The sequence below is a fragment of the Hylobates moloch genome, unplaced genomic scaffold, assembly GCF_009828535.3.
Source record: "Hylobates moloch isolate HMO894 unplaced genomic scaffold, HMol_V3 SCAFFOLD_1, whole genome shotgun sequence".
NCBI classification, from domain to species: Eukaryota; Metazoa; Chordata; class Mammalia; order Primates; family Hylobatidae; genus Hylobates; species Hylobates moloch.
In genome coordinates this window covers 148,451,993-148,469,793 of record NW_026652276.1, presented here as the reverse complement: position 1 = coordinate 148,469,793, position 17,801 = coordinate 148,451,993, and the positions used below count along the sequence as shown (strand labels likewise).

The window sequence follows — 17,801 nt, the reverse complement described above, 5'->3', positions numbered from 1 at the left end:
AGGGATGTGAAGGACCTCTTCAAGGAGAACTACAAACCACTGCTCAATGAAATAAAAGAGGATACAAACAAATGGAAGAACATTCCATGCTCATGGGTTGGAAGAATCAATATCGTGAAAATGGCCATACTGCCCAAGGTCATTTATAGATTCAATGCCATCCCCATCAAGCTACCAATGACTTTCTTCACAGAATTGGAAAAAACTACTTTAAAGTTCATATGGAACCAAAAAAGAGCCCGCATTGCCAAGTCAATCCTAAGCCAAAAGAACAAAGCTGGAGGCATCATGCTACCTGACTTCAAACTATACTACAAGGCTACAGTAACCAAAACAGCATGGTACTGGTACCACAACAGAGACATAGATCAATGGAACAGAAGAGAGCCCTCAGAAATAATGCCGCATATCTACAACTATCTGATCTTTGACAAACCTGACAAAAACAAGCAATGGGGAAAGGATTCCCTATTTAATAAATGGTGCTGGGAAAACTGGCTAGCCATATGTAGAAAGCTGAAACTGGATCCCTTCCTTACACCTTATACAAAAATTAATTCAAGATGGATTAAAGACTTACACGTTAGACCTAAAACCATAAAAACCCTAGAAGAAAACCTAGGCAATACCATTCAGGACATAGGCGTGGGCAAGGACTTCATGTCTAAAACACCAAAAGCAATGGCAACAAAAGCAAAAATTGACAAATGGGATCTAATTAAACTAAAGAGCTTCTGCACAGCAAAAGAAACTACCATCAGAGTGAATAGGCAACCTACAAAATGGGAGAAAATTTTTGCAACCTACTCATCTGACAAAGGGCTAATATCCAGAATCTACAATGAACTCAAACAAATTTACAAGAAAAAAACAAACAACCCCGTCAAAAAGCAGGCAAAGGACATGAACACACACTTCTCAAAAGAAGACATTTATGCAGCCAAAAAACACATGAAAAAATGCTCATCATCACTGGCCATCAGAGAAATGCAAATCAAAACCACAATGAGATGCCATCTCACACCAGTTAGAATGGCCATCATTAAAAAGTCAGGAAACAACAGGTGCTGGAGAGGATGTGGAGAAATAGGAACACTTTTACACTGTTGGTGGGACTGTAAACTAGTTCAACCATTGTGGAAGTCAGTGTGGTGATTCCTCAGGGATCTAGAACTAGAAATACCATTTGACCCAGCCATCCCATTACTGGGTATATACCCAAAGGACTATAAATCATGCTGCTATAAAGACACATGCACACGTATGTTTATTGCGGCACTATTCACAATAGCAAAGACTTGGAACCAACCCAAATGTCCAACAACGATAGACTGGATTAAGAAAATGTGGCACATAGACACCATGGAATACTATGCAGCCATAAAAAATGATGAGTTCATGTCCTTTGTAGGGACATGGATGAAACTGGAAATCATCATTCTCAGTAAACTATCGCAAGGACAAAAAACCAAACACTGCATGTTCTCACTCATAGGTGGGAATTGAACAATGAGAACTCATGGACACAAGAAGGGGAACATCACACTCCGGGGACTGTTGTGGGGTGGGGGGAGGAGGGAGGGACAGCATTAGGAGATATATCTAATGCTAAATGTCGAGTTAATGGGTGCAGCAAACCAACATGGCACATGTATACATATGTAACAAACCTGCACATTGTGCACATGTACCCTAAAACCTGAAGTGTAATAATAAAAAAATAATTAAATTAATAAATAGATACTTTTTGTAGCTATTGTAAATGGGATTGATTTCTTGATTTGATTCTCATTTTGATCATTATTGGTGTATAGAAATGTTACTGATTTTTGCACATTGATTTTATAACCTGAATCTTGACTGAATTTGTTAGCAAATCTAGGAGTATTTTGGTGGAATTGTTATGGTTTTCTAGGTATAAGACCATATCATCAGCAAATAAATAATTTGACTTTCTCTTTTCCAATTTGGATGCCTTTTATTTCTTTCTGTTGCTTGATTGCTCTGACTATAAATACGAATTGATTAAAATTAAATAAAATTTAAAATTCAGTTTCTCATTCTCAACCACATGTCAAGTGTTAATAATTATATCTGGCTGGCTGCCATACAGTACAGCATAGATATTGAACATTTTTTTCATCATGGAAAGTTCTACTGGATAGTGTTGTTCTAGGCTACAGTGTGAATGATGCTCCCTTTGCTGTAGCCTCAACTTTCTTTGGCATAAAGTTCTTTTCTTAGCTAATTTTACATAAAATTTCTTTATATCGAATCTTTTGAAAATTCTTGATTAGGATCTAGGGTAGTGTTTTCTACTGAATTTTTGGTCTTACAGTGTTAAAGCAGGGTTCCGATGTACAGTTATGAAGTATACCTTTTTTTACAAAAAGTTTAAAAATTTTTTAATAGGAACATCTGTTTAAGAGTAGACAATAAAAGGGACAATAAGATGAAAAGATATGTCTATGTACAGTTATTTAAGGGCTACTAAATTTATAAGGACATATACTTACCTTTTATAGTACTTGTTATACTATTATTTCTTTTTTTAAGATTTATTTAAATAATAAGAAATTTATTACTGAGACCAGCTGCGATGGCTCCTTCATGTAATCCCAACATTTTAGGAGGCTGAGGCAGGCAGATCACCTGAGGTCAGGAGTTCAAGACCATCCTGGCTAACATGGTGAAACCCCATCTCTATTAAGAATACAAAAATTAGCTGGGCATGGTGGCGGGCACCTGTAGTCCCAGCTACTTGGGAAGTTGAGGCAGGAGAATCGCTTGAACCCGGGAGTTGGAGGTTGCAGTGAGCCAAGATCAGACCACTGCACTCAAGCCTCGGCAACAGAGCCAGACTCCGTCAAAACAAAAAAAAGAAAAAAAAGGAAGGAAGGAAGGAATTACCCATAATATTCAGTACATTATTATTAATTATAATTATTAACGTATTCAGTATGTTAATATTTTTGAAATATTTGAGATACATATTAAAGAAGACTCTTCAGTCAAATTGTTTTCGAAAATGTTATCTATGACAGCCTTCTATCAGATACATAGGATACATACATGACAGATATGGATAGTAAAGGCTTCATTTAGTTAGCTTGGTTTAATCCAAGTTTTCCAAACCTACTAATATTTGATTATGGAGCCTAATTTATTTCTGCTAAAATTGATTAGTATCTGTGGAACTAATATTTTAATGAACATATTTTGGGGACTCATTGATTTGCATAATTTTTTGAGTATAAGGTAATAGTACTTCTTCCATCTGTAATAATCAGGAACTAAAGAATTCTATTCTACCTGTTATTTTCCAAAGAAAATGACTCAGCTTTATAATTTTAACATTAAGTCTATGCCTCTGTCTTATTTCTCAGAAAATTTTTCTAAAAATAGTTGAATCTTTTCTTGCTGACTCCAGATTGGAATGACTAAATAGTGCCGGGACTACTGCTGGTCAATATGATGTCTCCTCTTTTGCTGCCAAAAGTTGATTACTTAATTTTTTTCTTTTTTTCTTTTCTTTTTTTTTGAGACAGAGTTTTTGCTATTGTTTCCCAGGCTGGAGTACAATGGCGCGATCTTGGCTCACTGCAACCTCTGCCTCCCGGATTCAAGAGAGTCTCCTGCCACAGCCTCCCGAGTAGCTGGGAATACAGGCATGCGCCTCCCTGCCCGGCTAATTTTGTATTTTTAGTAGAAGCGGGGTTTCTCCACGTTGGTCAGGCTGGTCTCAAACTCCCGACCTCAGGTGATCCACCCACCTTGGCCTCCCAAAGTGCTAGGATTATAGGCGTGAGCCACTGCTCCAGGCCTTGATTATTTAATTTTATATGAACTTCTAAGCAACTTGATCCTTTTCTTTCGCTACTTCTAATGTATCTAGCATAACCTACTTGAAACAGAAGGGGCAAACTAGACAGCCAACTCCGTGTTAGATTAACATATAGTAAGTGCTCAATAAATGAAGCCATTAAATCAATCTTAATGTGGGTGACTTTTGGAATCAGAAAGCTAAGGTCTCAAGGGTGGCTTCATTTCTTGATGCAAAATTAATTGCCTGGGCTCTAGGGCTACTAAAATTCTTCTTCTTGATCCCAGGTAGTTTGGAAGTCTGATTACCAGATGAACGTGGAGTTAATAAGTAGAGTTCTTCCATGTGGAAAACTTGAGTGTGTTGTTCTGTTTGTTTGTTTGTAAGGAATAGTTTTTTAAAAAGTGAGTCAGTGCTTCTATAAAATTATTTTAAATTATTTTTTCTGATTAAATCATATTTTCATTTTAGAAAATGTAAAAAGATACAAATGCACAAAGAAGACAAATCACTTATACATAATCCTACCATTAATAGATAAAAACATTAATTTCTGTTTATATTATTATAGTATGTTTACATGTATAGTGGTATATATATGTAATTTTAGTGCAATTATACTGTTTATATTATTTTTAATATCTTTGTTGATGTATAATTTACTTAGCATATAATTTACTAGTTTTAATTATGCAACTTAATGATTTTTAGTAAATGTATGGAGTTGTACAACCATCACCACAATATTTTTAGAACACTTTTATCCTCTTACAAAGATCTTCATTTGCAACCAATCCCTATTCCCATGCCCAGCTTGAGGCAACTCCTTATCTGCTTTTCATCTCAAAAGATTTGCATATTACTGACATTGTATATGCATGGAAATATATAATATGTAAGGTTCTTGTGCCTGGCTTCTTTTGTTTGGCATACCATTTTTGAGGTGCATCCATGTTGTAACAGGTAGGAGTAGTTTATTCCTTTTTATTGCTTAGTAGTAATCCATTGCAAAGCTGTATCACATTTTGTTTATCTCTTCACCAGCTGATGGACATTTGGATTGTTTCTACTTTATGGCTATTTACAAATAATGCTTCTGTGAACATTGATGTACACTTCTTTGTGTGGACATATGTTTTTATTACTCTTGAGTAGACCTAGGATTGGAATTGCCGAGTCATATGGTAAATTTAGGTTTGTCTCTTTAAAACACTGCCAAACTGCTTTTTCAAAGTGGCTACACCATTATACTGTCCCACCAGCAGTGTCTGAGGGTTCCAGTTTCTCCATATCCTCATCAACACTTGTTATTGTCTGCCTTTTTTATTACAGCCATTGTAGTCGGTATGAAGGGGTATTATAATATGACTTTAATTTGCATTTCCCTAGTGACCAATGATGAGCATTTAATGTACTTTTTAATCTATTCATATATTTTCTTTGATGAAATGTCTATTCAAATATTTTACCTATTTTTAAATTGTGCCATTCATCTTATTATTAAGTGGTAAGAATTCTTTATAAATTCTGATTACAAGTTCTTTGTTGGATATACAATTGGCAAATATTTCTTCCTCATCTATCAGAGTGTTCACTTTCTTAGAGGTTTCTTTTGAAGGACAAAGTTTTTAACTTTGGTAAAGTTCAATTCACTAAGCTTTTATTTTATGGATTGCACTTTTGGGTGTGGGAATTTTTTGCCTAACTCAGGACAATGAAGATTTTCCTCTACATTTTCTTCTTGAAATTGCAATGTTTTAATTCTTAAACTTAGGTCTATGATCCATTTTGAGTTAATCTCTGTGAATGATGTGAGGTAATGGTTTAAATTTATCTTTTTTGTATGTGGCTATCCAGTTGTCCCGGAACCATTTGTTGAAAAAACAATCTTTTCTCAATTGAATTGCCTTGGCACCTTTGCTAAAAATCAACTGCCAATAAATGTAAGGGTCTGTTTCTGTTCTCTTGGCTCTGTTGCAGTTATTGATATGTCTGTCTTTATGCCAGTACTGTACTGTTTTGATTACTGTCGTTTTATAGTTTTAATAAATAAACTCGGGAAGTGTAAGTTCTCCAAATTTGTTCTTCTTTTTAAAAATTACTTTGGCTATTCTGAGTTCTCTACATTTCTAACGGGATCACCTTGTTAATTTCTGCAGGAGAGCACACAGGAGAATTTTGACAGGGATTGCACTGAATCTATAGATAAATTTGGGGAAGATAGTCATCTTAACAACACTGAGTCTCCTAATCCATCAACGTGGATTGTCTCTTCATTTATTTAGATCTTCCTTAACTTCCCCTAGTAATGTCTTGTGGTTTTCAGTGTATTCATCTTACATTTATTTTATTTGGTTGTTGCAAACCTTTTCCCTACAACATTAAAAAAAATTCTTCTGCACAGCAAAAGAAACTACCATCAGAGTGAACAGGCAACCTACAAAATGGGAGAAAATTTTTGCAACCTACTCATCTGACAAAGGGCTAATATCCAGAATCTACAATGAACTCAAACAAATTTACAAGAAAAAAACAAACAACCCCATCAAAAAGCAGGCAAAGGACATGAACACACACTTCTCAAAAGAAGACATTTATGCAGCCAAAAAACATGAAAAAATGCTCATCATCACTGGCCATCAGAGAAATGCAAATCAAAACCACAGTGAGATACCATCTCACACCACTTAGAATGGCCATCATTAAAAAGTCAGGAAACAACAGGTGCTGGAGAGGATGTGGAGAAATAGGAACACTTTTACACTGTTGGTGGGACTGTAAACTAGTTCAACCATTGTGGAAGTCAGTGTGGCGATTCCTCAGGGATCTAGAACTAGAAATGCCATTTGACCCAGCCATCCCATTACTGGGTATATACCCAAAGGACTATAAATCATGCTGCTATAAAGACACATGCACATGTATGTTTATTGCAGCACTATTCACAATAGCAAAGAGTTGGAACCAACCCAAATGTCCAACAACAATAGACTGGATTAAGAAAATGTGGCACATATACACCATGGAATACTATGCGGCCATAAAAAATGATGAGTTCATGTCCTTTGTAAGGACATGGATGAAACTAGAAACCATCATTCTCAGTAAACTATCGCAAAAACAAAAAACCAAATACTGCATGTTCTCACTCATAGGTGGGAATTGAACAATGAGAACTCATGGACACAAGAAGGGGAACATCACACTCCGGGGACTGTTGTGGGGTGGGGGGAGGGGGGAGGGACAGCATTAGGAGATATACCTAATGCTAAATGACGAGTTAATGGGTGCAGCAAACCAACATGGCACATGTATACATATGTAACAAACCTGCACATTGTGCACATGTACCCTAAAACCTAAAGTATAATAATAAAAATATATATATAAATAAAAAAATCAAAAAAAAAATTCAACGAGATGATTTGTATTAAGCCTGTAGTAGTATTCCATCCTATCCTTGAATAGTCCATCTTACTAGAAAACACAGTAAATTATTTATGATAGTTATGTTCTATTAAAGTTTCTGTGAAAATTGAATTATCAAATTCTGAAGATTACTCTTAGGAGAAATACAGTATTAGGATCCTGTGAGCCTCTGGTGAGAAACTTTTCATCAACCAAATAATATACAACCTCACTTTATGTGTGCTTTTCTTTAAAAGACACCTTATTCAATATGTGTTGGTGATTCTTTAACATTGAACTCATGGTCAACAGCACTATATCTCACTCCTGAATGAAACTTATCTGACACACCTGTTTTCTAGATAGGGCACATCACAGCCTTCTTGCTCTAAGGAACACTAGCCATCAGTTCAGCGTGATGCTTGGGAACCATTGTAAATAGCAAAATCATCAACAAAAAGCACAAAAATGAGAAGAACTTGGCACTACATAGACCACAAAAATAACACTTGCTTACAGTACGAAAGCTGAAACAAGAAGGCAGAGTACGGGCCTTGCTGGACCTCAGCTGGGAACGTGTGCATTGGGCAAACCAAATTTTTGGCCACTGTGTGCATGTCCATAAATAACCAGGAAAACGCCACAAGTATTGACTTGGGACTTAGAAAAAAAACTTTAGCAAGGAAGCAGATTTGCAAATACAGAATTTTCAAATAATGAGCATCAATTGTATTTTCCTCTCCTGTGTTGCTTGGTACTTCACTCTCCTGGATTTCCAACTACCTCGCTGGCCTCTTGGCAGATTCCTTCTCTTCATCCCAAGCTACATCTTTGCAGAGTCACTAACAGTCCTTGGCTCTCTTCTCTTCTTTACCTACACTTAATTCTGCCTCTTCCTGGGTGTTCTCAGCCAGCCCCTTTGTTTTAATTACCACCTGTCTATAAGTTACTGCTTTCAAATCCACATCCCCGGCCTAGACCCCCTCTCTCATGCTTCCATTTCTCATTTTCAGCTTCTTACTTGATCTCCATTTTGAGGTTTAACAGGCATTTCTGACTTCGCGTGTCTAAATCTGAACTCTTTCTGTGTCCTGCAAATCTTATCTTTGTCCCAGTCTCTTGTGTCGTAAGTGATACCCTCATCACCAGCTGGCTCATCTCAAAACCTAAGAAATTATTCTTAATTTCTCCCTTTCCTACATTCCTCATATCCAATACATTGGCATTTTTTTCAGGAAGAATCTATTAAACAAAGACTACTTTATTATTACAAATAAACACACACACACACAAACAATAAAACACTAGTGTGCACCTGTAGTCCCAGTGTTATGTACTATCAATGCCAGCTACTCAGGAGGCTGAGGCAGGAGGATCCATTAAGCCTAGGAGTTTGAGAACAGCCTGGGCAATATAGCGAGATCCCATCTTTTTTAAAAAGGCAAATAAACTATAAAGCACTAAGAAATCTAAATATCCATGCTAGAGCAAACAGGTGGCAATTGAACATCCTGGGTCTACAGTATGCTTGAAGGAGACTGTGACTGATTAGATCCCCATGGTAGAGAGAGCATCTTCATAGGCAAAGGGGGGCTTACCTGTAACAGCTGTTCAAGTTCTCTCTTCTCATCAAGGATCATGAAAGTTACTTCATTCAAGGTGAGGTGTACAATCTGATGCTCTTCAGGCAGGCCAAATTCTCATAATCTAGAGGATTGAATGGAAAGGACTTTTCTTTTTTCGAGATAGGTGTCATTGGAGGCAGGAATGGAGATTTTTGTTTTGACAGTCTTCCCAGTCATGTGTCTAGCAGAGAAAGTTGGTTGTTCCTGTTCGGGGCATCCATTAGTCTGCAATTTTTGTTTCCAAAATACACCTAAAATCTGTCTGCTTCTTTTCATGTAGGTCGCCATGATCCTCATCCAGGCCCCCATTCTTCTCACCTTAGCCATGGCAATAGCTTCTTAACAGAACTTCCTGCTTCCATTATTTCTGCTTTCATCCGCTCTCCACAGAGAAGCTGGAGTAGTCTTTTAAAAAGTTGAACAGATAATGCCATCCCATGCTTAGGTCTTCCAAAGATCTTCTGCTTCTCCTGGAATAAAACATGAACAATGCACTGTAAAAAGCCTAGAATATGTCAAATTCTCCAGTCTCATTATTTCCTACCACTTTGGACTTCTTTTGTTTCCGGAACATGCTAAACAACTTTTTTCTGACTCAGTCTCTCCTGGGAGAGATGTTTTTCCTCTCCCTCGAATGCACTTCCTGCTCTTTTTATGGCTGGCTTAATTTCACATTTTGGATCCCAGCTATAATATCACTTCCTCACAGAAACTTTTCTTAACCACTCTATTTATCTGCACTAGCTCTCCCAACCCATGTTTACTCACCAGTTATTCTGTGGCCTATCACCCTGTTTAGTTCCTTCCTAGAAAAATCTATTTTTTTTTCTCATTGTGTGTTGTCTGCCTCCTGCCAGAATTGGAAGACTTCTTATCTTGCTCATGGCTGTGTCTCTAGAACCTCACACATAGTGGGCACTCAGTATACATTTATTAAATAATTACATTTCTTATCTGGTCTCCTACTGTACAATATTTGGATTGTTTTCAGCTTGTCTATATTGTTACAAATGCTACAAAGACCAGTTATATAGGTGAATCTTTGTATATATTACCTTAAGGTGAATTCCTTAAGTTGAATTTGGGGCTGACTATGTATCGTTTTTAAGCTTTTTATCAAATGCTTTTGACTACTATCATTTTTTTTTACCCTCCAGTTCCACCTACAGTTACCTTGATTGCCTCAATGGAAATTTTTCATATGAAAGTATTAAAAATACTGAAAGAAGACATAAGTAGCAAGAATGTTTTAAAATACTAATTTCTGATAATAATGTAAAAGATATACTCTATGTTTTACCAGGAAACCTAGATCATTACATTCAATGTACTTCACTCTCATGGCATGTTATATATAGTTCTCTTTCTAGTTCTAGCATAAATTTCCTCAATCAAATACTGTGATTGATTTTTTTGTGTGTAACAAGAGAAAACATGTTGTGCTTCAGTCTCACATTCTAATACTCTTTCTTCAGGTTGACCCTGTATTATGTTGGAATAGGTGTTGCTGCCTTGATTTTTGGTTACATACAGATTTCCTTTTGGATTATAACTGCAGCACGACAGACCAAGAGGATTCGAAAACAGTTTTTTCACTCAGTTTTGGCACAGGACGTCGGCTGGTTTGATAGCTGTGACATCGGTGAACTTAACACTCGCATGACAGAGTAAGAGGATGATATTGTAGTACATTAGCTTTGTTTTCATATGTGACATGTAAATGACCTAACTACATTTATTTGCTTGTTTCAGTGACATTGACAAAATCAGCGATGGTATTGGAGATAAGATTGCTCTGTTGTTCCAAAACATGTCTACTTTTTCGATTGGCCTGGCAGTTGGTTTGGTGAAGGGCTGGAAACTCACCCTAGTGACTCTATCCACGTCTCCTCTTATAATGGCTTCAGCGGCAGCGTGTTCTAGGGTAAGTGAGATGGCTAACGCAATATTGAATGGAAGCAGCAGTATGGACTAAATGACTCACTGAGTTTGTCCAAAAATGGCTTTTCTATTCATTTGCCATGCCCCAAACTACAAAAGGGATATTATATACCACAAACATTTTTGATTTTGTTCACCATTAATCCCCTTTCTATCTTCAAGTTATTTGGCTAAAATGAAATGTTTTTAATACCTTACTAACATTAAAAACATTTCTCTTCATTTAGCAGTCTAACACAAATTCAGGTGGTAGCATGGATAAAGTATGATGCCATTATACATGTGATGTTTAGTTGCTGCTGTTGGGACAGGCTTGTTTGTTCTAAATTCCCAGATAAACGTGTTACGATTCATTTCACTGGGTAGAATGGAATAAGAAAATCCTAAAACAATAAACACCTTTTTATATCATCCTCTTACAGTTTATATATATATATATATATATATGTAAAGTTTTTTTTGAGGCAAGGTCTCACTTTGTCACACAGGCTGGAGTGCAGTGGGACAAACACGTTTCACTGCAGCTTCAACTTCGCAGGCTCAACTCACCCTCCCATCTCAGCCCCCCAAGTAGCTGGGACTATAGGCAACCATGCCCAGCTAACTTCTGTGTTTTTTGTAGAGACAGATTTTTGCCATGTTGCCCAGGCTAATCTCGAATTCTTGGGCTGAAGCTATCCGCCCACCTCAGCCCCACAAAGTGCTGGGATTGCAGGCCAGTGCGCCACAGCACCCAGCCAAGTTTATATTTCGATAAGGCTTTCAATTACATTTCAAATTTCTGCTAATATCTGTTTTTATGTACTACACAAATATGTTTCAGTTTTTTAAACAAATTATGTATTTGCATTCTAAATCAGACTTTTAGCACTGTTTTGCTGTAAGTATACCACAAAATTGTAATCTTATCTACAGCCTGGTTTTGAACGCAATACTCTGTGAAATCTAAAAACAACAAATGTATCTCTAATATTACTCTTCAAATCATATCTTTTGGCAATTCTACCAGTGTACATACTCATCTTCCAGATTGGAGGCACAGTGCTTTAAATTTGGCAATGCTAATTGTTCTTTATGGAAATCCAATTCATAAAATATCTAGAGTTTATTTGCTAACAATATACTAATTCAACCAAACAAGAATTTTCAGCAATAAAAATATTCTATAATGAGCTAATCCCGTAACAACAGGCTTGGAGATTTGGACAGCACGTCTTTACTTAGGGTGACTTGAGTGTTGATTTTGTAGCCTTTATCAAAATCTTCATCCTCAGCTTATTTGAAATGAGGAAGGAAACCTCAGTAGAAAGATTGCCTGCAGTAAATTACTAAGATCAGAACTTTAACTGTCCACAGAAGAGAAATAAACAAGGGGTTGAAAAGGAATAGCAGTGGGTAGTCTAAATTCTATTATTGTATTCATTGATCATGAAGAAGAAGCAGGTGAAGGTCAGAGTTATCCAAGTGATGTGATACCAGAGTGGATGGTTTCTAGCTTCCTTCAATTCAACTTGACAATTATCTATTAAATACTTGCTAAATACAAGGCTTTGTGCCAGGTGGTGTTTCCCCTCTAGTGATATCTTATAGGAATAATTATCTTTAGTAAGTGAATTCAGAAAATAATGAGTATTACTCAGCTTCTGCTACTCTCTGACTTTAACAGTTATCCAAGCATGTCTTATATAAAATCAGCTCCTATTATGTGGAATATATTTTTTAGGTGGATAGGCTTGCTATGCGAATAGGCAGCAGTTATGAATTCACAGCTCTGAAAGCAGTATCCCCGCTGTTCCCTTTCATGGAACTGTTGTGCTAATGACAAAATTGTAAAAGGATTATTAAATGGGACATATAATGGAGAAAAGGGCATGTAAAATCAGGTAAACCTGTCTAGTCACCAATAGTGATATTTTCCCTTTTCTCTCTGAAATCTTACCTCTTAGTATTTGAAGACAAATTTGAAAATACAGAGCTAGAGTTTAAAAAAATACCATTAGGCTACTTAGAATTCAAATTCTGCCTGACTTAAATGATCAGTACCTTATTACTACGCACAGTCATTTTTTAACTGTGGTTGTGGTTTATTACAGATGGTCATCTCATTGACCAGTAAGGAATTAAGTGCCTATTCCAAAGCTGGGGCTGTGGCAGAAGAAGCCTTGTCATCAATCCGAACAGTCATAGCCTTTAGGGCCCAGGAGAAAGAACTTCAAAGGTCTGTCCTTTTCAAATAACAAAATATGCTTGGTTTTATCTTCCCCAGTGGCTATTAAGTTGTGTTCTGTTTTTGTAAGGTATACACAGAACCTCAAAGATGCAAAGGATTTTGGCATAAAAAGGGCTATAGCTTCAAAACTGTCTCTTGGTGCTGTGTACTTCTTTATGAACGGAACCTATGGACTTGCTTTTTGGTATGGAACCTCCTTGATTCTTAATGGAGAACCTGGATATACCATCGGGACTGTTCTTGCTGTAAGTCTTGTTTGAGAACAAGGTATCTGGCCTGGATAATCTTTCCTTACCTAGTTTAGCCAAAATTCCTCCTTGAAGACGAATATTCAAAGATGAATGTTTTTAATAAACAAATATTTGTTTCCCTCAAATTATCTGTATACACCTTTAAATTGTAGTTATGAATTGACAGGATTTATTCATCCAGCATGTTTTAGTGTCCTCATTGTGTCAAGCATCTGCATTCTGCTTTTGGAAGAATCATAATTGAATTCCCCACGGGAGATACACTGAGTTTTGTTAATCTAGCAGTGAAAAAGGCCATTCTCTTATGAGACTTTTCCTTTCATCTGGGCTGAGATCAGATTGCGTTCTGCATTCACCTTGCTAAATGTCTTCTCTCTGGAAATGGTCTGTAGAGTTTGCACTCACCTCCTCTTCCTCTGTCCTTTCAACATGTAGTAATTTAAAAAACAGAGTACATATAGCTCTGTCCAATATCACAGTTTGGAGACTTTTAAATTCCTATGGGTTATGTGTTAAATAATTTATTCATTTATCCTCTTAAGTTACAACAATAAACAGATAAGTTCAGGATTAAGAAACATTTGTCTTGAGGAACCAAAATGATCTGTTCTTTATACTTTGATCCTTGTTTGGCCTTTCCATTCTATATAGATTTCTCTTCTTTCCATTAAATTCATCTTTTGAATTTGAGGCATTCATAATTAAGGCTTTTAGCTATTCATTTATTTTATAGAAAGTGAAATGTGAGTATGAAGGATTTTTCACTCATCCTTGCTCCTCAGTTTATGTGTGGCTGGGTAACTGGCTTACTGAGCCTAAGCATCCTCACCTATATGATAGGAATAAGAGCTCCTAGATTGAGGGATTCTTTTCTTATTTGACTTTTTGCAGAAATGAGTCTGTCTTAAAATGGACAGCTGTCCCCTAATACAAAAATTCAAAAACAGTTTGAGTGAAAACAGTACAATGCCTCTGAGCCAATGAAATCTACTGAATTTTTCTTTTTAAAGTTCAAGGGGCCACCCAGCAAGGAGGGGAGTGCAACTCACCATGGGGTTTATACATGGCCAGCACACTTCAGTCAGCAGATTTTTCTGGTCACATATCCCAGCAGGTGGTAACCACAAGACTATGAGATAATCGAAAGTTGTTCCATATTAGGAAAAGGCCAAGGATACTTGGATTAATTTGTGTTTCTTTTTTATTTGGTCATATCTTCCATTCTTTCTTACCTAATTCCTCTAATATCTCTCTGTGAGCCTAAACCAATAATTATATATTATATTTGATTGTCTTTCTTATATAACTGCAGAAAGCTAAATATCATTTTGTTTGTTCCTGTAGGTTTTCTTTAGTGTAATCCATAGTAGTTATTGCATTGGAGCAGCAGTCCCTCACTTTGAAACCTTCGCGATAGCCCGAGGAGCTGCCTTTAATATTTTCCAGGTTATTGATAAGGTAAGACCTCTTACTGCTTTGAAGAATAACTATTATTACTGCAAGAAGGAGACAAAAAAACATGCACACTCGTTTCACTAAAACAATAGGATGGACAAATTTAATGTTGGTCAGTTGTTTATGGGAAAGAGAGATTGCCTTTAATTCCTTTCTAAGAGGAGATTGTGTTGTATTGAAACTTCATGTCTAACTCATTGCACTTCTAAAGCAGAAAGGAAACTGTTGTGGAAGAAAACCATCCTTAAACTATTTTTAAAGTGTAGAGACTGTCAGCTTACTCCTTTGAAGATTTATAATATTTCCTTTGTTTTTCCAAGAAACCCAGCATAGATAACTTTTCCACAGCTGGATATAAACCTGAATCCATAGAAGGAACTGTGGAATTTAAAAATGTTTCTTTCACTTATCCATCAAGACCATCTATCAAGGTAGGTTAAAACAAAGCATACGATTGTGCAGTTTTCTGGTATTCTACTGGCCAAGATCTTCTCTGACGTGATTACTTAGGATCCCTTTGACCAAGATTTTGGCTACTTTGCTTAGAGACTTGAGGAGGTAGATAAATAATGGACAAATAACTCTGGATCAAGTAGTTATATTTTGCAGCATTCTTTCTATATTCAACTGACTAAAGCATTTTCAGCTCCGTGAAATTCTTCTACTCTGGGTTTGGGAACACACCTAAATGTCTTGGGTTGATGCTGCCACCTATTGGTGGTTCCTAGATGCTACCCCACTCAACATACTCATTTTAATCCCCTGGTCTCTAACTAGGAGAATTATGCACATGTGCCTTTCCCTTCTTCCTTTCCTGGGGTGTTTACTGCACCAGCAATTGTGGCTAGTACTTTATCACCTTTACACACACACACACACACACACACGCAGTTTATCCTACTCCATCATTCAGCCTTTGACAAGTTCTTGTGAAAATGTGTGTCTTTTTTATTATCTTCCCCCTTCCACTTCATTAGTGTATTTACCAAAAAAGTAATTAAATATTGTTGTTAAATATTGCACAAGGTAATTACTAATAAAACACTTGCTTCATAGAAAAAGACATGATTTTAAGTGAAATAGATAAAACTACTAATGTGATCAATTTCTAATGTCTGTTACAGAATTTATATAAAGACCTACCTACTCCTACTTCCTTATTTTTTTCTGATTAAAACTGTGATTGAAATTCTCTTTTCAAAGCTCTTTATTTTTGAAAGTTGTTACTTAATTACCAATTACCATTGTTGGAATAGTATTGACTTCCACCATTTTTCTTAACTGTACAATATTTCAAACTATATTTTGCAACTGTATTTGGATTGGCTTCCTAGGGACTTCAGCACCAATTGTTCCATTATATTGCATGGGAAAGTGTTCTTTGGGTTTAAACAACTATTTTTAAAATGAACTTTTGAAACATAACCCTTTTTGTTAAACTAAAGAATGAAATTTTGGGGGGGTCCACTTATTTTAAATAAATAAAACAAATTCTTTCAAGGAACGACCAGAAACCAAATCTGAGTAAAAGTGCAGGTGTGAGAAGAGGTATTCCTACTGGTGGTCCCCGATCTCTCACCTCCTTCGGAGAACTTTTCTCGGCTTGGCCCTTTGAAGGTTTTATGTTTGGCTTATGCAAAGGGTCCATTGCTTTACAAATGGTGAGATCAAAGCAAGAGAATTCAAGGGGAGATTCCCCTGTTTAGGGCTAACTACATACAGATGCAAGCAAAGATAGGTGAGAATTTCTCAACAGGATCACTGTTGTCATTTCGAGAGGGTAATTATTGTGAGGCTTCACTCACATTGCAGGTCCCTGGCACACTAAATGCTGTAGCAACCCCAGTCATTGAGAAAATGTTTAAAATGTTCCCTCATGGGTCACCATGAGACCACCAAGGTTTCTAATGATAAACTCTCATCTATCGGGAGCCACTAAGAAACTCTGCCAGCTGTTTTACTTTAGAATATGCTTTGCAATTATGTCAGTATGTTCTAAGGAGGAGCTTCATTAAATAGCTTGTGAAAATATCTGGCAAGATCTCATGTACTTGTTACAAATTAAGACTTTCATTAGCTTGATAGTCAAAATTCATATAAAATATTTTAGTTGAAAATGTGAACAGTTTACTAGTTAATATTCTGAAGTACTCTTAATTTAGTTCTCCTCTTTACATAGAAAGATAATGATAGATTCTTTACTACTATTTTCAGAAGTTATTCAGGCTATTATTATACATGTACATGAAACAAACATAACAAGATCTAAATTTGTTTTTAAGTTCCACAGAAGAATTTGTTTTTGGTTATAATTATATATTCATTTTCTGAAAATGTGTCCATCATCTTCTTATTGTGGCTTTATGATTTTCCCTCCATACATTCCAATAGATTCTGAAAGGTCTGAATCTCAGAATTAAGTCTGGAGAGACGGTTGCCTTGGTCGGTCCCAATGGCAGTGGGAAGAGTACGGTAGTCCAGCTTCTGCAGAGGTTATATGATCCGGATGATGGCTTTGTAAGTGCAGCTAGCAAAACCATGCACAGTCCACCTAATGGAATTTGGAACACTGAAGGGGGCTCGCAGCAGCTCTGTAACTTTTCATTTTCAACAGTAGAGCTAGGAGAGAAGCCATATTGTTTTCTTTCCTTTGTATCCACTCACTCAGCAAATATTTATTTAGAGCCCACTATGTGTTAGGCACTGTTTTAGGTTCTGAGAATACCTAGGTGAATAAAACAGATAAAAATCTGCCCTCATGAAGTTTACATTCTAATTATCAGAGGCAGACAATAACAAAATAAGTAAATTATATGGTATGTTAGAAGGGAGGGAATGTTGTGGAGAAAAATAGCATATTAACATCTGTACCCAGCATCCATCAAGAACTTCAAAGTTTGTCCCAGAAGAATGATGTAGAAAACATCTCCACTTTTCTTTTCTTTTTTTTTTTTTCTTGGAGCTTACAATGTTGCACTTAACTTTCTCAGCCTTGTAAGTGGCATAGAGGATAAGACAGTGATATTCAGAAGTGATTAATTCCTAATGCTTCTGTTCAAACTTTCAAC

The 17,801-nt window shown here is 36.4% G+C and overlaps 1 protein-coding gene across 1 annotated transcript in view; it reads left to right on the top strand.

The window, feature by feature from the left end:
• The window catches only part of ABCB5 (ATP binding cassette subfamily B member 5), a 163,251-nt gene that overhangs the window by 28,056 nt on the left and 117,394 nt on the right, over positions 1-17,801 (top strand). Inside the window, exons 6-12 of the mRNA XM_032753440.2 lie at positions 10,332-10,523; positions 10,609-10,780; positions 12,891-13,015; positions 13,095-13,272; positions 14,623-14,736; positions 15,054-15,164; positions 17,125-17,250. Coding sequence (XP_032609331.1) covers positions 10,332-10,523; positions 10,609-10,780; positions 12,891-13,015; positions 13,095-13,272; positions 14,623-14,736; positions 15,054-15,164; positions 17,125-17,250 — 1,018 coding nt within the window. The remainder of the gene's footprint in view (positions 1-10,331; positions 10,524-10,608; positions 10,781-12,890; positions 13,016-13,094; positions 13,273-14,622; positions 14,737-15,053; positions 15,165-17,124; positions 17,251-17,801) is intronic.